The sequence below is a fragment of the Hemibagrus wyckioides genome, linkage group LG19 (genome assembly GCF_019097595.1).
Source record: "Hemibagrus wyckioides isolate EC202008001 linkage group LG19, SWU_Hwy_1.0, whole genome shotgun sequence".
Classification (NCBI taxonomy): Eukaryota; Metazoa; Chordata; class Actinopteri; order Siluriformes; family Bagridae; genus Hemibagrus; species Hemibagrus wyckioides.
The window spans coordinates 17,717,501-17,740,908 of NC_080728.1; the positions used below are offsets into that span (position 1 = coordinate 17,717,501).

At 37.8% G+C, this 23,408-nt stretch overlaps 1 protein-coding gene across 1 annotated transcript in view; it reads right to left on the minus strand.

The window, feature by feature from the left end:
• The window catches only part of plxna4 (plexin A4), a 318,824-nt gene that overhangs the window by 36,965 nt on the left and 258,451 nt on the right, over window positions 1-23,408 (minus strand). Inside the window, exons 19-24 of the mRNA XM_058416905.1 lie at window positions 22,994-23,140; window positions 21,034-21,268; window positions 19,093-19,235; window positions 14,183-14,451; window positions 2,801-2,867; window positions 888-1,034 (exon numbers count right to left, since the gene is read on the minus strand). Of these exons, the coding sequence (XP_058272888.1) occupies window positions 888-1,034; window positions 2,801-2,867; window positions 14,183-14,451; window positions 19,093-19,235; window positions 21,034-21,268; window positions 22,994-23,140 (1,008 nt within the window). The remainder of the gene's footprint in view (window positions 1-887; window positions 1,035-2,800; window positions 2,868-14,182; window positions 14,452-19,092; window positions 19,236-21,033; window positions 21,269-22,993; window positions 23,141-23,408) is intronic.

The following is a 23,408-nucleotide window of genomic DNA, read 5'->3' on the forward strand; positions in this document are numbered from 1 at the left end:
TCACTCACTGTATCTGAGTTTAGTGCGGCAAATATTCGGAACAGGGTTTGGATTTGAGACAGAGTGGGTGTGGCCTAAATCAGGAGCGTCTGGTGTGGAAGGTATAAGAAAAAAATCTTCCATTCATGCAACTGGGTTTGCTGGGTTCAACCAGATATATTGTGATCCTTTCTGGATACATAAAATAAATAAATAATTAAAGTGTATTTATTATTCTATCCTGTAATACCGTATTATATATACAAAAAATATTTCAATCCAAAATTCATACTAAATAATTAATTTAATTAAATCATCTAATTAATAATTAAAAATGATCAGTTTTAAATTAATTATAACACATTAAACAAAGAAAGAAAGGGCCCCAAATTTTAGAATCTGTAGTTTCAAACTCTTTAAAGAACTGTTTATGATGCAAACTGGACATCCTACAAGATTAAAAGTAACCATAAATGGATCAAAATTAAAAATGTTGTGCTTAATTAAGATTTAATTAATAGTGAACTGCAATCTTTAGCAATTTTCTGCGGCGTAAGAGGAATAAAACTCACCCGGATGTACTGTGTACTGTCTCATACACACACACACACACACACACACACAGTCGAGTCCCTACAACACACCTGTCTGTCTATAAGATGTACAGAACCTGACAACACCAGTGACCCCATGAAAAGGCGCAGGGTCAGGGGTCACGAGTAGCTGATGCGTTACCTGTCAGCCATGAAGATCAGTCACCGCAAAGAACTGGAAGCGGCAGGAAGTGAAACCTCCCCCATCATCCGTCTATGTCCCTCTCCCCTTCCACCACCCTCTCTTTCTCTCTCTCTCTCTCTCTCTCTCTCTCTGTCCCATCACTCCACTCACTCGCTCTGTTTGACTCTCACCAGTGTCTTGTAGTCGATCTGCTGCCTGATGAGCTTGTCCTCACTGAGAGAGTAGCGTGCCTCCCCTGTGATGGAGTCGATAGGGCCTTTCTCCATCTGCTGCTTGATGGCACAGAAGAGGGAAAACAGGGGCTCGCCTGCACACTCCTAAAAGAGGGAAAGAGGAAAAATAACGGCTCATTTCGGATCTGTTGCATCACCGCCTCGAGCCCTTTCGGGAGAACATTTTTGGGCTCCTTGCCTTTTTTTTTGCCTCAGCAGTGTGATCTTTCGCATCTGGTGTGTTCCAAAAGCAATAAGCAGAACAAAGCCGCACATGGTAAAGATGTAGCTACGGTAATTTTCAACAAAAAGGCTAGCCTGGATAACAATATGTGAAAGAGTTACGTAACACAGAGCTTTTAGAGACTTTCAACTGCAGTGAAATAAATATCATGCCACTGGACCACCAACAAACCCTAAATAGTGACCATACAGAGTTAATCAGATCAGTCTAGTAGGTATATAGGGTACTAAGAGAGTGCATTGATTCCAGTACACCCTATGTAGTGAGCATATGCAGTTAATCATACAATTCTAATAGGCAAAGGGAACTACACTATATTGCCAAAAGTTTTGGGACGTCTGCCTTTACATGAACATGAATTTAATATGGAGTTGTCCCTGTCTTTGCAGCTATAACAGCTTCAACTGTTCTGGGAAGGATGTCCACAAGGTTTAGGAGTGTGTTTATGGGAATTTTTGACCATTCCTCTAAAAGCACATTTGTGAGGTCAGGCACTGATGTTGGACGAGAAGGTCTATATAGGGCACTAGATAATATAAATTTGTTTGATACCCTATGTACTGAGCAAGTGTGCTTAATAACATGAGACTATATAGAATATTGGGCACTAGATAATGTAAACTTGATTTATACCCTATGTAGTGAGCAAGTGTGCTTAATAACATGAGACTTCTAGGAATATAGGGCACTAGATAATGTAAAATTGTTTTACACCCTATGTAGTGAGCACATGCAGTTAATCAGGTCATTCTACTAGGGACTAAATCTTATAAGATTAATCTTATAAGACTCTAGTCATCTAGGGCACTAGATAAAAGCATTGTGTGTATTATATCATACGTAGTGCGCATATGCAGTTCAGTCTGCAGGTTTAATTCTATTGTACCCTATGTAGTGAGCATATGCAGTTAGTTACTTCATTCATATACGTTAATCTTGGACTTTTGTACTAGGTTTCTTATGTTCTGTAAAGCTGCTTTGAGACAATGTCCATTGTTAAAAGTGCTATAGAAATAAAATTGAATTGAACTGAATTGGATATAAGGCACTAGGTAACGGCATTAACTGTGTCCTGTCCTCTGTAGTGAGCATATGTAGTCTAGTGAGGAGGCTGAAATGACGGAAGTCATGCATGCAATCTCATTTAGTTTTAAAAATGGCAGCAGGAACATGATGGGAAAAAATATCTTAATGTTTCAGCATCTTATCCCACACTGCAATACCTGAAAGCTCTGAATTTCAAAAAATGACTTATTGCCCCTTTAAAGTGTTTGCTAGCTGCTTAATGATGTGGGAAGGATACAAAGCAGCGGAGAGCTGAGTCGACTGCTGCACTTCACACTCTCACACGCTGATAACAAGAGGAATGCTGTGGTCAGCAGGAGCAGATTTACACACCTGCTGATTAGCATGAGCACACACACACAAACACCGACACACACACACACACACACACACACACACACATGCACCTGCAGTGCATCTCTGCCAGTGCTCCCGAAAGATCTGGCATTTCTCTGCGCATCACTTCTCATGCCAAATGACCTTGAAGCTCTTATTTTCTTCATCTCTTTCCACCTCACATACTCACTGTGTATCTCCTACAAGCGCTAATGATTTGCCTCACCTTTAGGAATTTGTAGAGAAGAAACGTGAACCAGTTCGTCAGCATTTTCTCCGCAACAGACTCCGTCCTGGAAAGAAGAAGAAGAAGAAGAAGAAGAAGAAGGAGAAACGCATAAATACATGATTTCCACATGGTGCACAAACAGACTCATAGCAAGCACTTAACAGAGACATCTCGAACTTTGCTGCATGAGCGTGATTGCTGAAACGTGGCTAGACTCTGTGAGCGAGACAAGCAGGTGCGCTTTCATTTCCAGACGCTCCGCAATCGTTTGCGAGGTTTTAATATGAGCTCCTCAATTAAAAGGCTTTATGCCAGTCTGCCAGAATGATGTCTTATGAACCCGTGACAGTGCTGTAATAACACCGGGGCTCATTATGCACAGCGGCGGAGCCATTTAGCGGGAAAAAGATCACATTACGATGGAATGAAGGTGCTGCGGGGCTGAACTAATATTTTCGGATATTTTCACCTGGAGTGTGAGATCGGGTCCAGCGTCAGTGAGGAATGGGCGTGTGGATAATAAGCGCCGTGGGGGGAATCTGATATCTGAAATCTGATGATTGTTTGGGGTGTGTGTGTGTGTTATGTCTTGGTGTGAGATAGGAATATATGACATATTTGCCTTTTTTCAATTTTTTAACATTTTTTTATTTCTTATTTTTAAATTTTTTCTAATTTTTAGATTTTGTCTAAAAAATGAAACAAAAACAAACAAAAAAATGTTTTGTTTTGGTTACTGAAGGTTTGACCTGTTTTAGGGTTTTGAAGAGTCCATGTCTTGGTGTACATAAAATGTCCTCATAAGGATAGGAATATATGACATGTTTGCCTTTTTTAAATCTTTACAAAATTTTTATGTCTTCTTTTTCTTTTTTTTTAATTAAACACAAAACAAAAACAAACAAAACTGGTTTGTTTTGGTTACTGAAGTTTTGGGGTTTTGGTAGAGTCCATGTCTTGGTGTGGACCAAACGTCCCCAGAAGGGTAGGAATATATAACATATTTGCCTTTTTTTCAATTTTTTATTTTTATTTTTAATTTTTATTTTGAATAAGAACATCTGACCAAACTTCTAGCATTTTTTATTTATATTTTATTTTGTATAGGCATTAAGGCTGAGGTACAGGTTTGGCCTGTGTGTGTGTGTGTGTGTTTGTGTGTGGGTGGGTGGGTTCAATTTCTGATTGAGGACCAGATGTCTCCAGAAAGATAGAAATCTGTGTCAGATTTGACCTTTTATAAGTTTAAAAAACAAAAAAATGTTTTGTTTTGCTTAGTGAAGGGGAGGTTGAGGTTCAGTGTGTGTGTGTGTGTGTGTGTGTGTGTGTGTGTGTGTTTCCATGGTGTCTTCAATGAGCTGTGACAATGAAAGCATCAATATTTCAGGATTATGGTTTTTGTATCCATACATACACGTGTGTGTGTGTGTGTGTATCTGTGTGTGTGTGTGTGTGTGTATGACAAAATACCCCCTTTGCCTGTTCTAATCCCGGCAGCCACCTGCAGCCCCCTCACTCATCCTCCCTCTCACAGAACACTTAAGAGCCCGGGACAGTGAAGTGTGTCATCGTGTGTGTGTGTGTGTGTGTGTGTGAGAGAGAACCTCTAGTCATTCTAGTAAGCTGGCACAACACCTGGAAAGGATTAGTTTCCCCCTTGTTGTGCAGCCACTGTCTCAGATGGTCGGTAGTGGACCAAACAAGGAGCGATCCAGGGGTCAACAGTGTCACGTTTCATCTTCCCTTTCATCTTATCTCACTGTGTGCCAGCCGTGCCCTGTAATCAAACTTCTGACCGCCTGCCATGCCAGCAAATCCAGCCCAGTTAGACCAGGCTCGAATGGCCAGGGCCATGACGAGAAACCGAATACGCACTGAATCAGGGGGCGGGCTATAGGAGAGGGGTGGTGGTGGTGGAGGGGGATGGATGCGGTTGATATACCAGACAAAGGATGAACTCGACTTAAATCGCTCTGAAGCTGTTCTTACACAGCACCAGAAAGCTGAACTGACACAGAAACAGAACTGGTTTAAAAGGAAAGCAGAGAAGATCGAGTATGATTTCAGAAATTCGAGACATTTCTCTTCCTGTCTCTTTAATAGTGGACAATAAACAGGTGTTGGACAAGGAGACAATAAAAAAAAACAGTGAGATTTTAGTAAAAGGTTTCAAAATTCAGAAAATATTGTTATGGAGACACTACACTCAGTACTAATGTAGGTTTAACACAACACACACTTCACTCTGTTCCATGAATCTGATTGGACGAACCATGGTCCAAAAGTGCCTGTCACTGACCGGAGGGTCAGGGTTCGAGCCCCAGCATTGCCAAGCTACTGCTGATGGGACCCTGAACCCTATGTAGCTCTATGGTGTTCTATGTAGCGCTGTGTTGTTCTATGTAGCTCTATGTTGTTTGATGTAGCTCTATGTAGCTTTATGTTGTTCTATGTAGCTTTATGTTGTTCTATGTAGCTCTGTGTTGTTCTACGTAGCTCTAAGCTGTTTATGTAGCTCTATGTTTTTTAATGTAGCTCTATGTTATTTATGTAGCTCTATGTTATTTATGTAGCTCTATGTTGTTTATATAGCTCTATGTTGTTTTATGTAGCTCTGTGTTCAATGTAGCTCTGTATTGTTTTATGTAGCTCTATGTTATTTATGTAGCTCTATGTTGTTTATATAGCTCTATGTTGTTTTATGTAGCTCTGTGTTCAATGTAGCTCTGTATTGTTTTATATAGCTCTATGTTGTTTGATGTAGCTCTATGTTGTTTGATGTAGCTCAATATTGTTCCATGTAGCTCTATGTTGTTCTATGTAGCTGTGTGTTGTTCTTTGTAGCTCTGTGTTGTGTTATGTAGCTCTATGCTTTTTTAATGTAGCTCTATATTGTTTATATAGCTCTGTGTTGTTTTATGTAGCTCTATGTTGTTATTTGTAGCTCTGTGTTGTTTTATGTAGCTCTATGTTGCTTTATGTAGCTCTATGGTGTTTATGTAGCTCTATATGGTTTAAATAGCTCTGTGTTGTTTTATGAAGCTCTATGTTGTTATTTGTAGCTCTATGTTGTTCTATGTAGCTCTATGTTGATCTATGTAGCTCTATGTTGTTTTATGGTTGAAATCTTGTCTTGACATCCTGATGTACTGAATATCTACACCACTGTGATTAGCTACCATCCAGAACTTCGTACCTACCACAGCCGTGATTCTGATATCAAGTTTAACCGCAAGATATGAACATCGTCCCTTTTCCTAACAGAAACAGGGATTCGATCCCCAAACGCACTTCGACGGAAATCTATTTTGGGACCAAAACCACGTCTTCATGTCAGGCGTGTATTCCAGCATGAATTAATAATCAGTAGCAGACTTTTCTTGGTGTTATGGGTGAGGTTTTAATATGAGCTCCTCTATTAAAATCATTTACAGGATGCTGCATGAGTGTCATCTGAACCTGTGGCAGGATTTTAATTACACCCGCCTCGGTGTCTAATGCACTGGGAAGTCGATCACTTGCTTGCAATGCTGTGGTTTGTGTGTGTGTGTGTGTGGGCTGTCTATAATATGTGTATCTCTATTTCTGCCTCACACACACCCCCTTTAACCCCCGAGGACCCCACCCCCCCACATTGGCAATCAGGAGATAATCTGGCGCAGGAATCCCCACGATAGTCGTCCCCCAGACCCCCTTATTCATCCATAACCACCATTACAGGTCTACAGGGAGGAGGGATAAAGAGCAGCATGTCCACAAGGTTCCATCTCCATAAACAAATAACACTGAACCCCAAGTGTTAGCTAAGTATGACAGCCAATCATTTCTTCTTATACTTCAGTGCTGAGGAATACTTAAACCTGATTGGACAGTAGGTGTTCACTGCTTAAAGTCATTTATAGCAGAAGTCGTGTGAGATTCGAACACTAGACTTTAGTTGGATTTATAAAGACATGACATATGTTATTGTTGCTATAGTAACAGCTCATTCGCCGGGGCGCTACATTGTCGAAGTCTTAACCTGAACAGATTAATAAAGTATGTAAATAAAGTATGATGTAAATCAATCTGTGTGTGTGTGGGTGTATATGTGTGTCTATGAATACACACACCCACCCACACACACACACACACACACACACCAAACTACAAATATGGCCTTCATAAAAATGGTTGTGTATGTGTTTGTGTATACATACATATATACTAACACACACACACACACACATACACACACCAAACTACAAATATGGCCTTCATAAAAATTGTTGTGTGTATGTGTTTGTGTATACATATACTGACATATACTGACACACACACACAAACACAGTGCAAATATGGTGTGTATACATATACATATATACAGACACACTTACAAACAAAACACTGTTTATGAAGGCCATATTTGTAGTATGGTGTGTGTGTGTGTGTGTGTGTGTGTGTGTGTGTGTGCGTGTGTGTGTCAGTATATATGTGTGTATACACAAACATATACACACAACAATTTTTATAAAGGCCATATTTGCACTATGGTGTGTGTGTCTGTGTGTGTGTGTTTGTGTGTGTGTATACATACATATATACAGACACAAATACTTTGGATAAAGGCCACTATGGTATGTGTGTGTGTGTGTGTGTATACATACAAATATATAGACACAAATACTTTGGATAAAGGCTACTATGGTATGTGTGTGTGTGTGTGTGTGTGTGTGTATGGACTGTATATTATTATTTCCTGAATAAAAAAATCATTTTCCTGTAACTGCACGGTCTCTATCTGCCTGCAAGCAGCGTGAATATAAAAGACATCAGAAATGCAGCAATGACTCCAGTGAAACATTTGCGATGCGGAGACATATGCCACCGGATGACCTCCAGCATGTGGATGCCTTCATCATGAGCGTTTAATTGAACGGAGAATGATCACTCTCACACACAAACCTGACCTAAAAGGAGACCTGTGTATTTTTTATACGGTGTAGTTTATATTGCCTGAGAAACGAGGCCGTGAGAGACGAGAGGCTATTTTTGAACGAGTGCGATGAGAGGAGCGAGGAGGACGATGCTGGATGGCGCAGCGATGCGACAGATGGCTGCAGAAGCCGCTTGTTAGTTCGCTTTTGCCTGCGTGCGTGTGTCTGAACCCAGGTTTAGGGCTGGACAGATGGGGAGCAGCCATCATGTGTGTTTTCTTGGAAGGCAGGAAGAGCAGAAGAGCTGCTCTGCCAAAGCTGTCCTGCTTCACTGGATTTTAAACACCCATTTTGTAATCAAGGAAAATTTGGAAAGGTGGAGAGAGAGAGAGAGAGAGAGAGAGAGAAAGACAGACAGACTGACTGAGAGATATGAGAGAGACAGATAGCAAGAGAGTAAAACGGAAATAGAGGGAAAGAAAGACTGAGAGAGGGAGCTTAACAGAGAGAGAGAGAGCAAGAGAGAGAGACAGACAGACTGACTGAGAGATATGAGAGAGACAGATAGCAAGAGAGTAAAATGGAAATAGAGGGAAAGAAAGACTGAGAGAGGGAGCTAAACAGAGAGAGAGAGAGAGAGAGATTTAGCCAGAAACAGAGAGACTAATAGACATAAGAGTGAGATAGACAGACTCACAGATAGACTGATAAAAGGACTGAGAGATGGATCAACAAAAAAGGAAAAGAGAGTGAGCAAGACTGCAAGACAGAGAGACAGGAGGAGAGACTGACAGAGAGAAAGTGACAGAGAAAGATAGAGAGATATAAAAACAGAGAGACTGAAATTGAGAGAGAGAGAGACTGAAAGATAGACTAATAGAGAGAGAACACTGAGAAAAAATGAAAGAGAGATAGCAAGAGAGTGAAATGGGAAACAGAGAGGAAGATAGAAAGAAACTGATTGAGAATGAGAGACAGAAAGAATGAAAGAGGGAAACTGATAGAGAGATGGAGAAAAGGGAGAAAGATGAAGACAGACGGGGGGGGTAGGAGAGAGTCAGAGAGAAAGAGACACTGATAGAGAAGAGCTAAACAGAGAGGGGGGGGATAAGAGAGAGAGAAGGAGAAAGAGAGACTGATAGAGAAGAGCTAGAGAGAGAGAGAGAGAGAGAGAGAGGGGGAGAGAGAGAGCGACACAGAGAGAGAGAGAGAGAGAGAGAGAGACAGAGAGAGAGAGAGAGAGAGACACAGAGAGAGAGAGAGAGAGAGACACACAGAGAGAGAGAGAGAGAGAGAGAGAGAGAGAGAGATGAGTGTAATCAGTGTAGTCCAGGTGCAGGTTCTGGGTTTTTGAACGTTAACTTCATTGGAATCCTCTGATCATTTTTCAGCTGCATTCTGACAGCAAGAACTCTCCATAAAAACTCATAACTCTCAACATCCTCATTTTGCATAAAGCCTCCTACACAGAGCCGGAGGTTCTCGAGGTTCCTGAAGTTCTTGAAGTTCCTGCAATTCTTGAGTCCTCATGTTGTCTGAGACTTGACTTCAGCTGGCTCAGACGTTACTAAACGTTCTCGTGATAATCGGCGCTCTGTCTTCCATTAGCCCTGAAAATCATTGGGAGCTCTTTCATTTGGGGAGAACAGATACAGGCTTCGATTTCTTGCAGGATCGGATCGAAAGAGAGTCGGGCAGCGAGTGCTGCAGTGGACACACGGACACACGGACACCTTCTTACTGTGTGTCAATAAAAATGATCGCTTCTTTCAGCTATTTGAATGAAAACTCTTTCTTCTCTTCCTGGAGGCTGAAGTGTGTTATTTTAAATGCAGCAGAACTTCATCCACAGTGCAGTGGAGTAACACGTGACGCAACACGCCATCAACATGACACGTCTTCCGTGTGTCTGGATCAAGCTGGAAACTTTCACTGCCTCGATAATTCACTGGCTTTTTATGTGAAATGTTTTATTTCTCTTATACTACAGCAATTTACCCACGATTGTACGGTTTTATTGATCAAAGAATGACGTGTCACACTTTTTATCCATTAATAGTTACGTTAACTACATTATAGTTACGTTATAGTTACTAAACTACATTCATTACTAGAGCTACGTTATATAACTGTTATAGCTACATTATAACAACATTAGGGTACGTTAATACTGTGTTGTAGTTACATAATAGTTATCCTATAGCTTTGTTATAGTTACGTTATAACTACATTATAGCTATGTTATAAATATGTTACAGTTACGTTAGAGGTACAATGTAGTTATGCTAGATTATGACAACATTAAAATTATGTTATAGCTACATTACAGTTATGTTATAGCTACATTACAGTTATATTATAGCTACATTACAGTTATGTTATAGCTACATTACAGTTATGTTATAGCTACATTACAGTTATATTATAGCTACATTACAGTTATGTTATAGCTACATTACAGTTATGTTATAGCTACATTACAGTTATATTATACCTACATTACAGTTATATTATAGCTACATTACAGTTATGTTATAGCTACATTACAGTTATATTATAGCTACATTACAGTTATGTTATAGCTACATTACAGTTATGTTATACCTACATTACAGTTATATTATAGCTACATTACAGTTATGTTATAGCTACATTACAGTTATATTATAGCTACATTACAGTTATGTTATAGCTACATTACAGTTATATTATAGCTACATTACAGTTATGTTATAGCTACATTACAGTTATATTATAGCTACATTAGTTATGTTATAGCTACATTACAGTTATATTATAGCTACATTACAGTTATGTTATAGCTACATTACAGTTATATTATAGCTACATTACAGTTATGTTATAGCTACATTACAGTTATGTTATAGCTACATTACAGTTGTTATAGCTACATTACAGTTATATTATAGCTACATTACAGTTATGTTATAGCTACATTACAGTTATATTATAGCTACATTACAGTTATATTATAGCTACATTACAGTTGTTATAGCTACATTACAGTTATATTATAGCTACATTACAGTTATATTATAGCTACATTACAGTTGTTATAGCTACATTACAGTTATATTATAGCTACATTACAGTTATGTTATAGCTACATTACAGTTATATTATAGCTACATTAGAGGTACATTAGAGCTATGTTATAAATTTGTTATAGGTATGTTACAAGTACATTATAATTATGTTATAACTACGTTATAGTTATGTTAGATTATGACAACATTAGAATTATGTTATAGCTACATTAATGTCACAACTACGTTATAGTTACATTAGATTACCATAACATTATAATTATGTTATCGCTACATTCAATTTATGTTATAGCTATGTTAGAGGTACATTATAGCTATGTTATAGTTGTTATAGTTCCGCTAGAGGTATATTATAGTTATGTTATAACAACATTATAGTTCTTATAGTTATGTTAAATAATAACATTAATATTATGTCATAACTACGTTATAGTTATGTTATAGCTAAGTTACAGATACATTACTGTTACGATATAACTACATTATAGTTATGTTATAGCTACATTAGATTATGACAACATTGTAATTATATTATAGTTTTGTAATATGTATGTTATAGTTATATTATAGTTATGTTACAGCTATCTTATAGTTATGATATAGATGTTATAAGTTAGTAATGTTATAGTTATTTAAGAGGTACATTATGACAACATTATGCTATAGCTACATAATATCTATGTCATAGTTACGTTATAGCTACACTACAGTTTTTACAGGTACATTATAATTACGTTACAGTTATGCCACAGCTATGTAATATCTGTTATATTTATGTTATAACTACATTATAGATAGTTTGGTTAAAGTTATGCTATATCTATGTTATCTGTGGTATAAAGTCAGAATAAATGTCAGTCATTTCTTTCGAATATCTTCTCGTTCAAAGTCGTCCTGATTTGACATTCCCAGAATTCCCTCTATCCCTGATTTTTTTTTTCTGCTTCCGTAATTTATATCCAGGGCTAATTAATCCTAATTATATGTTAATGATGAAATGTGTCGGAGCATGTCATGTCTCACAGGCAGGCAGCTTGTATTTCAATGTCAAGAAATTTGATTATTCAGAAATGTGTCTCACGATCATTCCTCATCTCCCAAGTTTCTAAAAATGTTTCACCATCGAAAAAATGTGATGATGATGTGTGTGGATTTGATATTAGCTTATTGTGCATGTGAGTGTGTATCCATATATGGGCTTAAAGCATGTGTAGAGACAGCTCCATAAGTATTGCCACCCTGCATGAAAAACTATACATAGGCATCCTCTTTCTGGTAAATCTATCTGTCTATCTATCTATCTATCTATCTATCTATCTATCTATCTATCTATCTATCTATCTATCTATCTATCTATCTATCTTTAACTGTTTATCTATTTTTATTCATTATATGTCCTAGTGCAGGTCAACAATTATTTGTTTTACATTTCATTAAAAATGAATTTGTATTTCATTTAAATGTTCCATTGGGTGCCAATATTTTTGCAACCAACCTTATTAAGCCAAAAGTTGATTTTTTTAAAGGTATTTTTTTCTCCTGTAAATTTAGAAAATTTTAATTGTTTTTTTTGTGTGTGTAATGCTTATTTTATACAATTATTAAAGATCACATTCCGACTTTAATATTTGACTAGCATTTATTTGACTTATATTATGGTATTTATAGCATATATAGTATTTTTTATCATTATATAAGTTCATGTTTTATTCCAGTATGTTATTATTCTGTGACTGCTATTACACTTTTTTTATTTTTAAATTTCATTAATTTAAAAGGTTTTTATTTTTGTTTTTTGAATAGTTATTTTTTTAACCAAATTTCCTATTTTTGTCAATATAAATATGTAAAACAACAATAATTATTATTATTATTATTATTATTATTATTATTATTATTATTATTATTATATTTTAGATATTTATTTTTATATATTTATATTATTATATAAATAATTAATTAATTTTTATTTTCTGTCTCTGTTTTTCTTTAAACCTTCTAACCTTTGAATGCATATTGGGCTGCATTTTGGATGCATGAACAATAGTCTTCTTCTTCTTTTTCCTTCTTCATCTTCTTCCTATTATTATTATGATGATGTCCATTTTCTTGAAGGATGCCAATATTTCTGGAGCCAACCACACTTATTTCTATCCGCTGTTCAGGAGGTATAAGGGACACGGAAATGTCTTTGCTTCTGTGCCTCAGTGTGTTTTATGTTTCTTTTATGTTTTAAATATTCATCTTTTCTGTCCTTCTCTCTTTTCTCCTGGCATCATCACCCCTCTTTATGTGTTTTATGTGGCATCTGGAGTCACTCAGACTTGTATTATGATCTCCCGTAACATAAACGTGTCCCATGATGACGGCGTAATATACCACAGGGCCGGCAAATAAAAAAAAATACAAAAACACGAGCACCGGAAAATGGCGGAAGCGAATGTGGATATGTTTACAGCTTCATGTATCCCGGATGAACTGCGTGTATGGCTCTGGGTGAATGCTCTCATTTACTGTTGGATCTTAAGGCATGCATCATGACTGATGGCTTTCATGAGAATTTAACGACACGGCTTTGAGCAGAGCCCGAGCGTTTTGTCGAGATGAGCGACTCCTGTTGAAATTAACGGAGACGACTGTGTTTATACTGATTATAATACATCTATGGTACACATACTCTAGAGTACTGAAGGGCTTTAAGACAAATTAGTTCGTTTTTCTGTTTTTGTTTTTCTTTTCTTAACTGAACTAATCAAATATAAATATATGAATATGCATTAAATAGTTAAGATCAATCACTATAGGTGACACATTCAACCCAAAAGCAGCTTCAGTATTGCCACACACACACACACACACATCCTTAATCTGAACATACATAATGCTATATATATAAACTCTCCATAAAGCAGCTCTTTGTGACTCGCTCACATTTAAGACCATAGAAAATAAAGACACGCTTAAACGAGGCTTAATAAATACAATAACATTTACAGTGACACTAAACTCTGAAGGGTTTTTGTTTCATTTCTAACCGAATCAGCTTCACGCTCTTCATCCGTCTCATTTTATACGTTACATATTCGCTATCACATCATACCCACGCTTGTTTTAAGAGAGGATGAGGGACGACGCCGTCCTCCAGGCGATACAAATAAAATAACGTCCTCCTCGTAAACCTGCCACTTCCTTTAAAATAAAGCCGCTAGATGAATTACAACGGAAGTCGTATTCCAGGTTTGTGTGCTGTGAATGATTCAGGAAGTTGCCAGATTGGTGAAAACTACAGACTGCAGCCAAATGGTTTTAAATCAGTCAGAGCAAAGGTGAATTTCGTTTTCACGTCTGAATATCTGGCAACCTGTGTAGAAATGCTGGTATTTCCTCTCTCCTACCTGCGCAGCAGCAGTTTGGGGTGGTTCTTGCTCTCCAGGTTCTTGTCGATGAGGTCGGACAGGAGGTGTTTGAGGACGTCGGTGGCATACTCCAGCTTGCTCTGCAGCACCGTCATGATGAGTGAGGCCACGTTACCGCGGTCTCTCATGGAGAAACCTCGCTGAGACTCCAACGTACGGATGAAGCTCAGCAGGAACACCTTGTTGTTGATCAGCTGACCAAAAAGCTTCAGACCCTTTTCCACCTGCTCCTGTCTGTAGCCCGGGACCTGGAAAGCAGAAACGGGTCAAATGTAATACATGCATAATGTAATTTTAAAAAATTATACACTTATACATTTTTTATATATTATATATATTGTATATTATATTATATGAGGACACCATCACACACCTCCATCACGCATCCCTGAGCTATCTGAACAGCAGAAGGGGGAATTATGTCAAAATGCTGTTCGTCGACTACAGTTCAGCGCTTGACACCATAATTCCCTCCATACTCACCACTAAGCTGGAGATCCTGGGCCTTAGCCCATCCCTGTGTCGGTGGATCTCCAACTTCCTGAGAGACAGACCTCAGGCAGTACGGGTGGGCAACCATGTCTCACCCTCACTCACCCTCAGCATTGGAGCCCCCCAGGGTTGTGTTCTGAGCCCCCTGCTGTACTCTCTGTACACCTTTGACTGTGTGGCCACTTCCAGCTCCACCAACATCGTGAAGTTTGCGGACGATACTGTGGTGGTGGGCCTGATCTCCAATAACGACGAGACGGCCTACCTAGAGGAGATTAAAAACCTGGAGACATGGTGCCAGGTCAACAATCTCCTCCTGAATGTCAGCAAGACTAAGGAGCTGATAGTGGACTTTAGCACAAAGCAGGAGAGGAATTACCAGCCCCTCACCATCAACGGGACCCCAGTGGAGAGAGTGGACAGTTTCCGGTACCTAGGTGTCTACATCACGCAGGACCTGACATGGTCCTGTCACATTAACACCCCGGTGAAGAAGGCCGGGCAGCGTCTTTATCATCTCAGACGCCTGAAGGACTTTAAACTGCCCTCAAAGGTGCTAAAGACATTCTACACCTGCACCATTGAGAGCATCCTGACGGGAAGTATCACAGCCTGGTTTGGGAACAGCACCAAACAGGACAGGCAAGCTCTCCAGAGGGTGGTGCGATCAGCCGAGTGTACCATCCGCACCGAGCTTCCTGACCTGGACACCATATACAGCAAGCGGTGCTGGACCAAAGCCAGGAAGATTATGAAGGACCTGAGCCATCCCAACAATGGACTCTTCTCTCTGTTGAGGTCAGGGAAACGTTTCCGTTCCTTGAAGGCGAACACAGGGAGAATGAGGAGAAGCTTCTTCCCACAGGCCATCCGGGCCCTCAACCAGTACACCTAGGATCTGGACTCTCTGGTCTTACCCCCACACAACATAACATAACATTCTACCTCAGCTGATTGTTGCACATGCAAATATTGCACTACTTTGTACTCTGCACTATTCTGTACACACAGTAACACTCTCACTGTACATCTTCTCTGTACATCTTTGTGTGCACACTGCACTGTCACTTTACTCCCTGTTAAACTGGACATTATATTTTGCCTTATATACACATCTACAATATATTTATATATTTATCTTACATATGCACACTGTACATACTATATTCTTTTGCAACACCATTTCAATGTTGACCATTTTATCTACATATATTCATATACTGTATCTTCTGTACATTACAGAGTCTACACATATATTTATTTATATTGTTTTATTTTCACATATACTATACATATACTATATTGTTCTGTATATATATATATATATATATATATATATATATATATATATATATATATATATATATATATATACATATACATATATATTTTTTTGTTTTTGTTTTTATATTTTTATATTTGTTATATATACATACATAGACATATATTTGCATATGCATATCTGACAGTTGATTTTCAAGTTTTTTTTACCATTTAATTTTTTTCCCTATTTTCCCCTATACTTCTTAACTATATCCCCTATCTTTCATGTCCACACATTTTCTTTTTTTTTTTTACTCTTTCCTCTTTTATGTAAGATAGTCGTAAAAAGTATTTCACTACATGTCGTACTGTGTATGATTTCGTATGTGACAAATAAAAATTTTAATTTGAATTTATTATACATATTTTTAATTGATTTTTAAAAATATATATATATATTTTTTTTAAATATATTTTTATATTTTGTTATATTTTCAGTAAGAAATAATTGAATCATCCTAAAGATTCTTAACTTAATTTTACATTAATTATTTTTTTTAAATATACAAAAAATGTGTAATTTAAGGAAATTTATCTAATATTTTTCATTAACTGATTATTAAAAAGTAATGATGACTTTATTAAAACCTATTCATATTTTCCCTCATATTTAATTTAAATACATTTTATTTTTATTTTATTATATGCATTTCTATTTATGGGTTTCCATTTATGTATGCGGATTTTAATAGAATGATAAATATTAGTTTCAAATAAAAAAAAAAATGTGAATATAAAATAAAATATGTTAAATACATTACATATGTTATGATGCCTATAAATATGTTTAAACTCACTAATCTCATTAAAAAGTACAAATAAATTTGCCTAATTTAGGATGAATGTGTTTGGAGTGAAAATACAGTAACACATTTCCATATTTTTTTCTTTACTGATTATAAAACAATATCAATAATAAAAAAAATCTAATGTTTATTTATATGCCATTAAGAATGGATCCACAAAGACATACTTTAAAAATATTCTGTGGTGAAATAAAATAAAGCAATAAAAAAGTGAAATAAAATAAAATAAATAAATCGATCTGGTTGATATCCGATCCTGAAAGCGGATGAGAGCTCATTACCGATGCAGTCTTATGCTAATGTATGCCATTTGTAGCATCAATAACCATTAGAAAGCTGTCAGCATCCAGAGGTAATCTGCCTGCAACTTTCATTAGATCAGGTTTCACTATAAACTCCTCCAGAGAGGGCATGTTTATCTCCAATTAAAGCTTAATTAATGTAGCTTATTAAAACCTGAGCTCGTCAGGCGTCGGGATCTAAGCCTTGACTTTTAGGAAGAGTCGCCCTGTCTGCTGAGATTCCATTAGCAATGTCCATCAACGTCATAACTGGATATAAACAAGCGTCAGTGTCCCGTAGACTTCCTTCTGTTAGGCTTTTCATTTCCCTCCCTGTGCTCACAAAACAGTTGTATCACATCATTACTGCCATTAACACGTGAGTAATTGTGAATCTCGGCACAGCTCATTATGTCTTTGAAAAAGTAGCAGGAGAGAGAGAGAGAGTGAGAGAGATACAGACAGACAGACAGACAAGTGATGGATAGAGAGAGAGAGAGACAGACAGACAAGTGATGGATAGAGAGAGAGAGAGAGAGAGAGAGAGAGAGAGAGAGAAAGACAGACAGACAAGTGATGGATAGAGAGAGAGAGAGAGACAGACAGACAGACAGACAGACAGACAGAGACAGACTAGTGATGGATAGAGAGAGAGAGAGAGAGAGAGAGAGAGACAGACAGAGAGAGACAAGTGATGGATAGAGAGAGAGAGAGAGAGAGAGAGACAGACAGACAGAGAGAGACAAGTGATGGATAGAGAGAGAGAGAGAGAGAGAAAGACAGACAGACAGACAAGAAAGTGGCAGATAGATAGAGAGAGACAGAGAGAGAGAGAAACAGGCAGAGAGACAGAAAAGAGAGACAGACAGAGTGAGAGAACAAGACAGAGTGAGAGAGACAGAGAGACAGGCAGACAGACAGACAAAGAGCTAGAGAGAGAGAGAGAGAGAGAGAGAGAGAGAGAGAAGTGATGGAGAATGAGACAGAGTGAGAGAGACAGAGCAAAAAGAAGACAGAGAGAGCAAGAGAGAGTGAGAAACAGGCAGGCAGACAAACAGGTAGAGACAGAGAGTGAGACAGTGAGAGAGATAGAGAGCGAGTGAGAGAATGGAAAACTACTTAAATATTCCGTCCATCACTGTGAAATATTCTGTCCATCATTACGAGGTGTCAGTATGCATTAACTGCTTATCTGAGCTGGGACGCCTAATTGGAGCCGTGAGAAGTGAATTCCGCTCTGAGGCAGGTAGATCTGGATAGCTGATTAGCGAGGGACAGATAAAAAATGTAGAAGATTCACACAGTATAATTGGGCTCCGTGTAAAGGAATTCGGTTTGGGCAGGGATGTGTCAAAAAATACAACACACACACACACACACACACAATCTCCACCTAAAATATTCTATATAATAAACCTATATCTCTGTCGAGTATTTCATAGAAACACTGAGATCTGCATCTTTAAAAATAAACACTTATCCTAACTAGCATTAGCTAGCAAAGGTTAACAAAATGCTACAACTGAGTTAGCTCTGGTCCACTAATCTGATTGCATGAACATGAAACATCTAACTTGTACAACCTGAACCTTCGGATGACGGTGTCAACAAAAAAAAAGATAAGCTAATTCCAAGGTACAAATCGGTGTGAGCTAGCTTGCCAGCTAGCCAACATGCTATACGGTTAATTCTATTTTATTTTCTATTTCTGTGTGTCATATTTCCTGTTTTATTTAGCCCTCGCTAAGTTTACGCACTTGTGACCTGCCTTTGCTAAACACATCACACACCGATTTAAAAGAATTTGCTTACAACCTTTCTTTCTCTATAAGGTGAGACATCTGTACTGAACATTTATGCAATAATTATACAACAAATCTCTGAGAATACTGAGTTCATGAGGATCTAATTAGCATTACACAAATCCTCATTCAATTCTCCTTCAACATTAGCCATGTGAACATATGTGCTGTAGAAGATGGCTAACCTCCAGGTCTTTCAGAACAGGATGATCCTCAATGCCAGGGAAGAGAACACGCATGGTGTAGGTTCTGTAGTCCAGAAACGGGATGCCTGCTCCATCCAGGTCACTGGTCAACTCATTAATATCCGTCTGCAGCTCTGCAAAGGCTGGAGGGGGAAAAAACCCCAGAAATAAGCCATTAGACCTGAGCAGTGAACTTACATTTATCAGGAAAAAGGACACAGTTAAGTGTTGCTAATAGCTATTACACTTCTGCTCTGCTAACATCCGGAGAGTCTTTATCTTTGTGACATCGGCGCTTAAGTGTTTCATTCGTTTTATTTTAATTAACCCAACTAATTTGGCAAATTGAGGGTTAGTGTTAAAAAAATCAACACATATTTCACATAAATATTTCTTTTTTTCAGTATCTGATTCTAATAAATTAATAATTATAAATAAATATTTTTTCCTCATTCTTTCTTTCTTTCTTTCTTTCTTTCTTTCTTTCTTTCTTTCTTTCTTTCTTTCTTTAATTAGAACTTTAAAATAACTTATTTATCTCTTAATAATTTTTAAAAACATATTTATTTATTTATTAACTTGAACTATAAAATATCTTATTCATCTTTTATTATACCTTTAAAAAACGTATCAATATTTATTTATTTATTTACTAATTTGAACTTTAAAATATCTTATCAAACCTTTATAAAACACATTAATATTTCTTCCTATTATTTGTTTATTTACTAATTTGAGCTTTAAAATATCTTATTTATCTCTTATTAAACCTTTATAAAACACATTAATATTTCTTTCTATTATTTATTTATTTATTTGTTTACTAATTTGAACTTTAAAATATCTTATTTATCTCTTATCAAACCTTTGGAAAACGTATTAATATTTCTTCCTATTATTTATTGATTTATTTATTTATAATGCTAGATACCCGGAATAAAAAGAAATATGTAATGACGCCTATAAACATGTTTAAACTCATAATTAATCTCATGTACAAAAGTACAAAGAAATGTGTTTATATCCAGGATGAGAGGAACAATCTGGAACTATACGAATATTTGGAGTGAAAATACAGTAACATATTTCCATTAAAAAGTCTTCTGCTACAGTATGCCTAAAGGTTTAGTTCAATGCGCTCCATATTGTTTTAAATGCTAAGGCAAGCACAGCGCTTGTGTCCTGTTTTGACCTGCTGCTTTAGCAAACCATCTGAGCTTCCTGAAAGCATTTATTTTTTCATAAACAGTAATTTCCCCCGGTAGTCAAGGAAACACTTAAGTGCCAACACGTTGTGCTTTAACTGAACACACCAGAAAACAGTGTGTTAGTCGATAATTCCTCTGATTAACGATATGCTATTAACTCTAAGCTGTATAGCGCCTCAGGGGGCTCCATTTGTTCAATATAACAAGGTCGTGTACTGTATAGGATAAATATAAAGCCGAGTGCAAAAGTTTGTACACCCTTGGGTTCTCGATGAAGAAAGTAAAGCAGTTTGAGAAGAAGTTTTGCCCTGTCCCAGCCTCCAGATATCACACTAACACAACACCCACGACTCCAAGGAGGCCATTAGGATGGAGAGAATTTTGTATGTAGATGCAGGAGTTCCAATTAAATATGCCAAAATTTATGATTTATCCATATTAGTTATAATACTGCTATATTATTACTGTCAGTATTTGATTTAGTGTTTTATTTACAATCCATTTTTAATCAGGCCGAGGTATTTATTTGGCATCTGAAACTGATTTGATTTTGCTTTTAAAGTCCAAGGCGATTGAGAAGATCGCTGACGGAAGTGATTCACCAGCTGTTACCATTCATCCACCGATTCCAAACACATTACAGCCGAAAAACCCCATCATGTTTACACATTACTCCATGAACCGCTTTAACCTCTGCTTAATTGCACACACAGTCTAGTGCTCCGCTGCCCACCTTCTTTACACTCCAGCGCCACTCTGGATTCCAGGTTGTCCATCTGCATCTGCAGGCGTTTCAGGGTCAGGTCGCTTTCACGGGACTTGCGCTTGTAGGCGATGAGCACGATGATGATGAAGAGGATGAGAAGGCATCCTGCTCCGGCGATGCTGATGATGGCGGTGCTGCTGAGGGGGCTGTCAGAGGTGATGTGGACCACACCAGGGGAAAACTCGATGCCACCCACACGCGCCTAAAAAACCCACACATGTTAAAAAATAAATAAATAAAAAACCCACAAAACGTTGCAACCAAAAAAAAAGCATTGCATTGTATTGATCTAGTCTTAAAGTCTCTTTAATAAAAAACTGATTTGTTTGAGGTGTAATTATATCTAAACGTGTAGTAATAAAGAATAAATAGAAAAGTCAATTACTATACAGAAAACATCAATATGGTGAAACAATGCTAAGCTGAACTGGATAATTAAAGACGTATGTCAGCATTGATTGTTTGCATGTATGTAGAATTACTGCTTAGTGAATTTAGCTTGAATAATGTGACTTTATATGGTATTGCTAGTATAAATTGTGGTATTTATTGTGGGCATTATAGTATTTATTGCATGTATTGTGGTATTTATTGTGTGCATTATTGTGTTTATTGTGTGTACTGTGGTGTTTATTGTGTGTATTGGGGTATTTATTATGTGTACTCTAACAGATTATGGTGCCTGTACTATTGTTCTGTATGCTTTGCATAAGAATCTGTCTTGTCCTGCTCTGTCCTACTGAATCCTGTCCTGTCCAGTCTTGTCCCATCATGTACTGTTCTGTCTTATCCTTATCTAATCCTGCTGTCCTGCTCTATCCTATCCTATCCTATCCTATCCTATCCTATCCTATCCTATCCTATCCTATCCTATCCCACCCTATCATGTGCTGTTTTGACTAATCCTGTGCTGTCCTGCTCTATCCAATCCTATTGTGTATTGTCCAGTCTAGTCTTATCTGAACCTATCCTATCCTATCCCACCCATCATATCCCATCTTATCCTGTCCTGTCCTGTCCTATCCTATGTGCTGATCCTATTCTATCTTACCCTGCTGTCCAATCTGATCCGATTATGTTCTGTACTGCTCTACCCAGTCCTATCATGTATTCTCCTGTCCAGTCTTATCCTATCCTATCCACTCCTCTGCTGTCCTGTCTAGTCCAAATCTGTCCATTAAAAGTTATTGTTCTGTACTATTTTTTTAATGTCCTACTTTATTTAGCCTGCAACTGTCATTAACATATTAGACAGTCTTGTATTGTCCTGTCCTGCCCTTTCCTGTCTTGTCCTATCTCTACCCTGTCCTGTTTCATCCAGCCCTGCCTCATTTGCTCCTGTGTTATTAATATGTCTTTCTGCCCTCTCTCTGATTTGTTGAGCCTACAAACAGCACTTACAGTGCACACAGTAAGAAACTGTGCATCACACCTTCAACGTGAGACTAGTCTGACACAAACACACCTACACAAATATTTATAGGTGTTTTATATTTATACAGATATTACATGAGCCATAGCACAGTTCAGAAAAAAATCCCTAAATATGATGTCTGAGATTTTTTCAAGCAGGAAGCTGCCGTTTCGCTGTGTAATATTGCCCAGACCGAGGCGGCAGCAGACGGACACACAATGCCAGCTGTGTTTGTGTGTTTGTGATGGTAAACGGATCTGCAATTCTGTCTGCCGTTCGCCTGTCAGCAGGCCAGGTGGCGTCAGCCTCGTGCTTCCACTCCAAATCATAAACCCGGCCGTTATTAGGTTCGGTTCAGCTCTCATATGTCGTACTAAGAAGCTATTTGTTTTTCCTACACCTGCCTTCAAAGCCAGACAAAAACCATAACACAATAGCATGCTAATCTATTGAGGAAAGAGGCCGTGATGTGATGTGAAGTGATGAATCACCCATAATACTGTGCTCACTCACCAGAACTTTGTGGCGTCCAGTTAGATTGGGCGATTCGCACAGCAGCTGGGTGTCGGATACGGTTAACGCGCAGGGCTTTTCTCCGATCAGAACGGTGTAGTTCAGTTTGCCGTTGCCACCGGGGGTAAGGGGAAGGAAGTTCCGGCCCTGAAAGACATATTTTGTGTACTTGTTTAAGTATATCTGATTGTGGATGCACTGATACTGACAGTGATACTGATATTAGTCTGAAACAACACAATGGTCCTCCTGCTGCATCCACAGATCCATATAACCCTTTTTTACCAGTGCACTGGTGACTAAGGGACATTTTCAATCAGTATAAATAAATGAATGATGTTCAGTTGAGAGAATGGTATATAACAAGTCTGTTGGCTTTCAGTGAGTTTTAGACGTGTGTTTTTCCCTCTGTTGG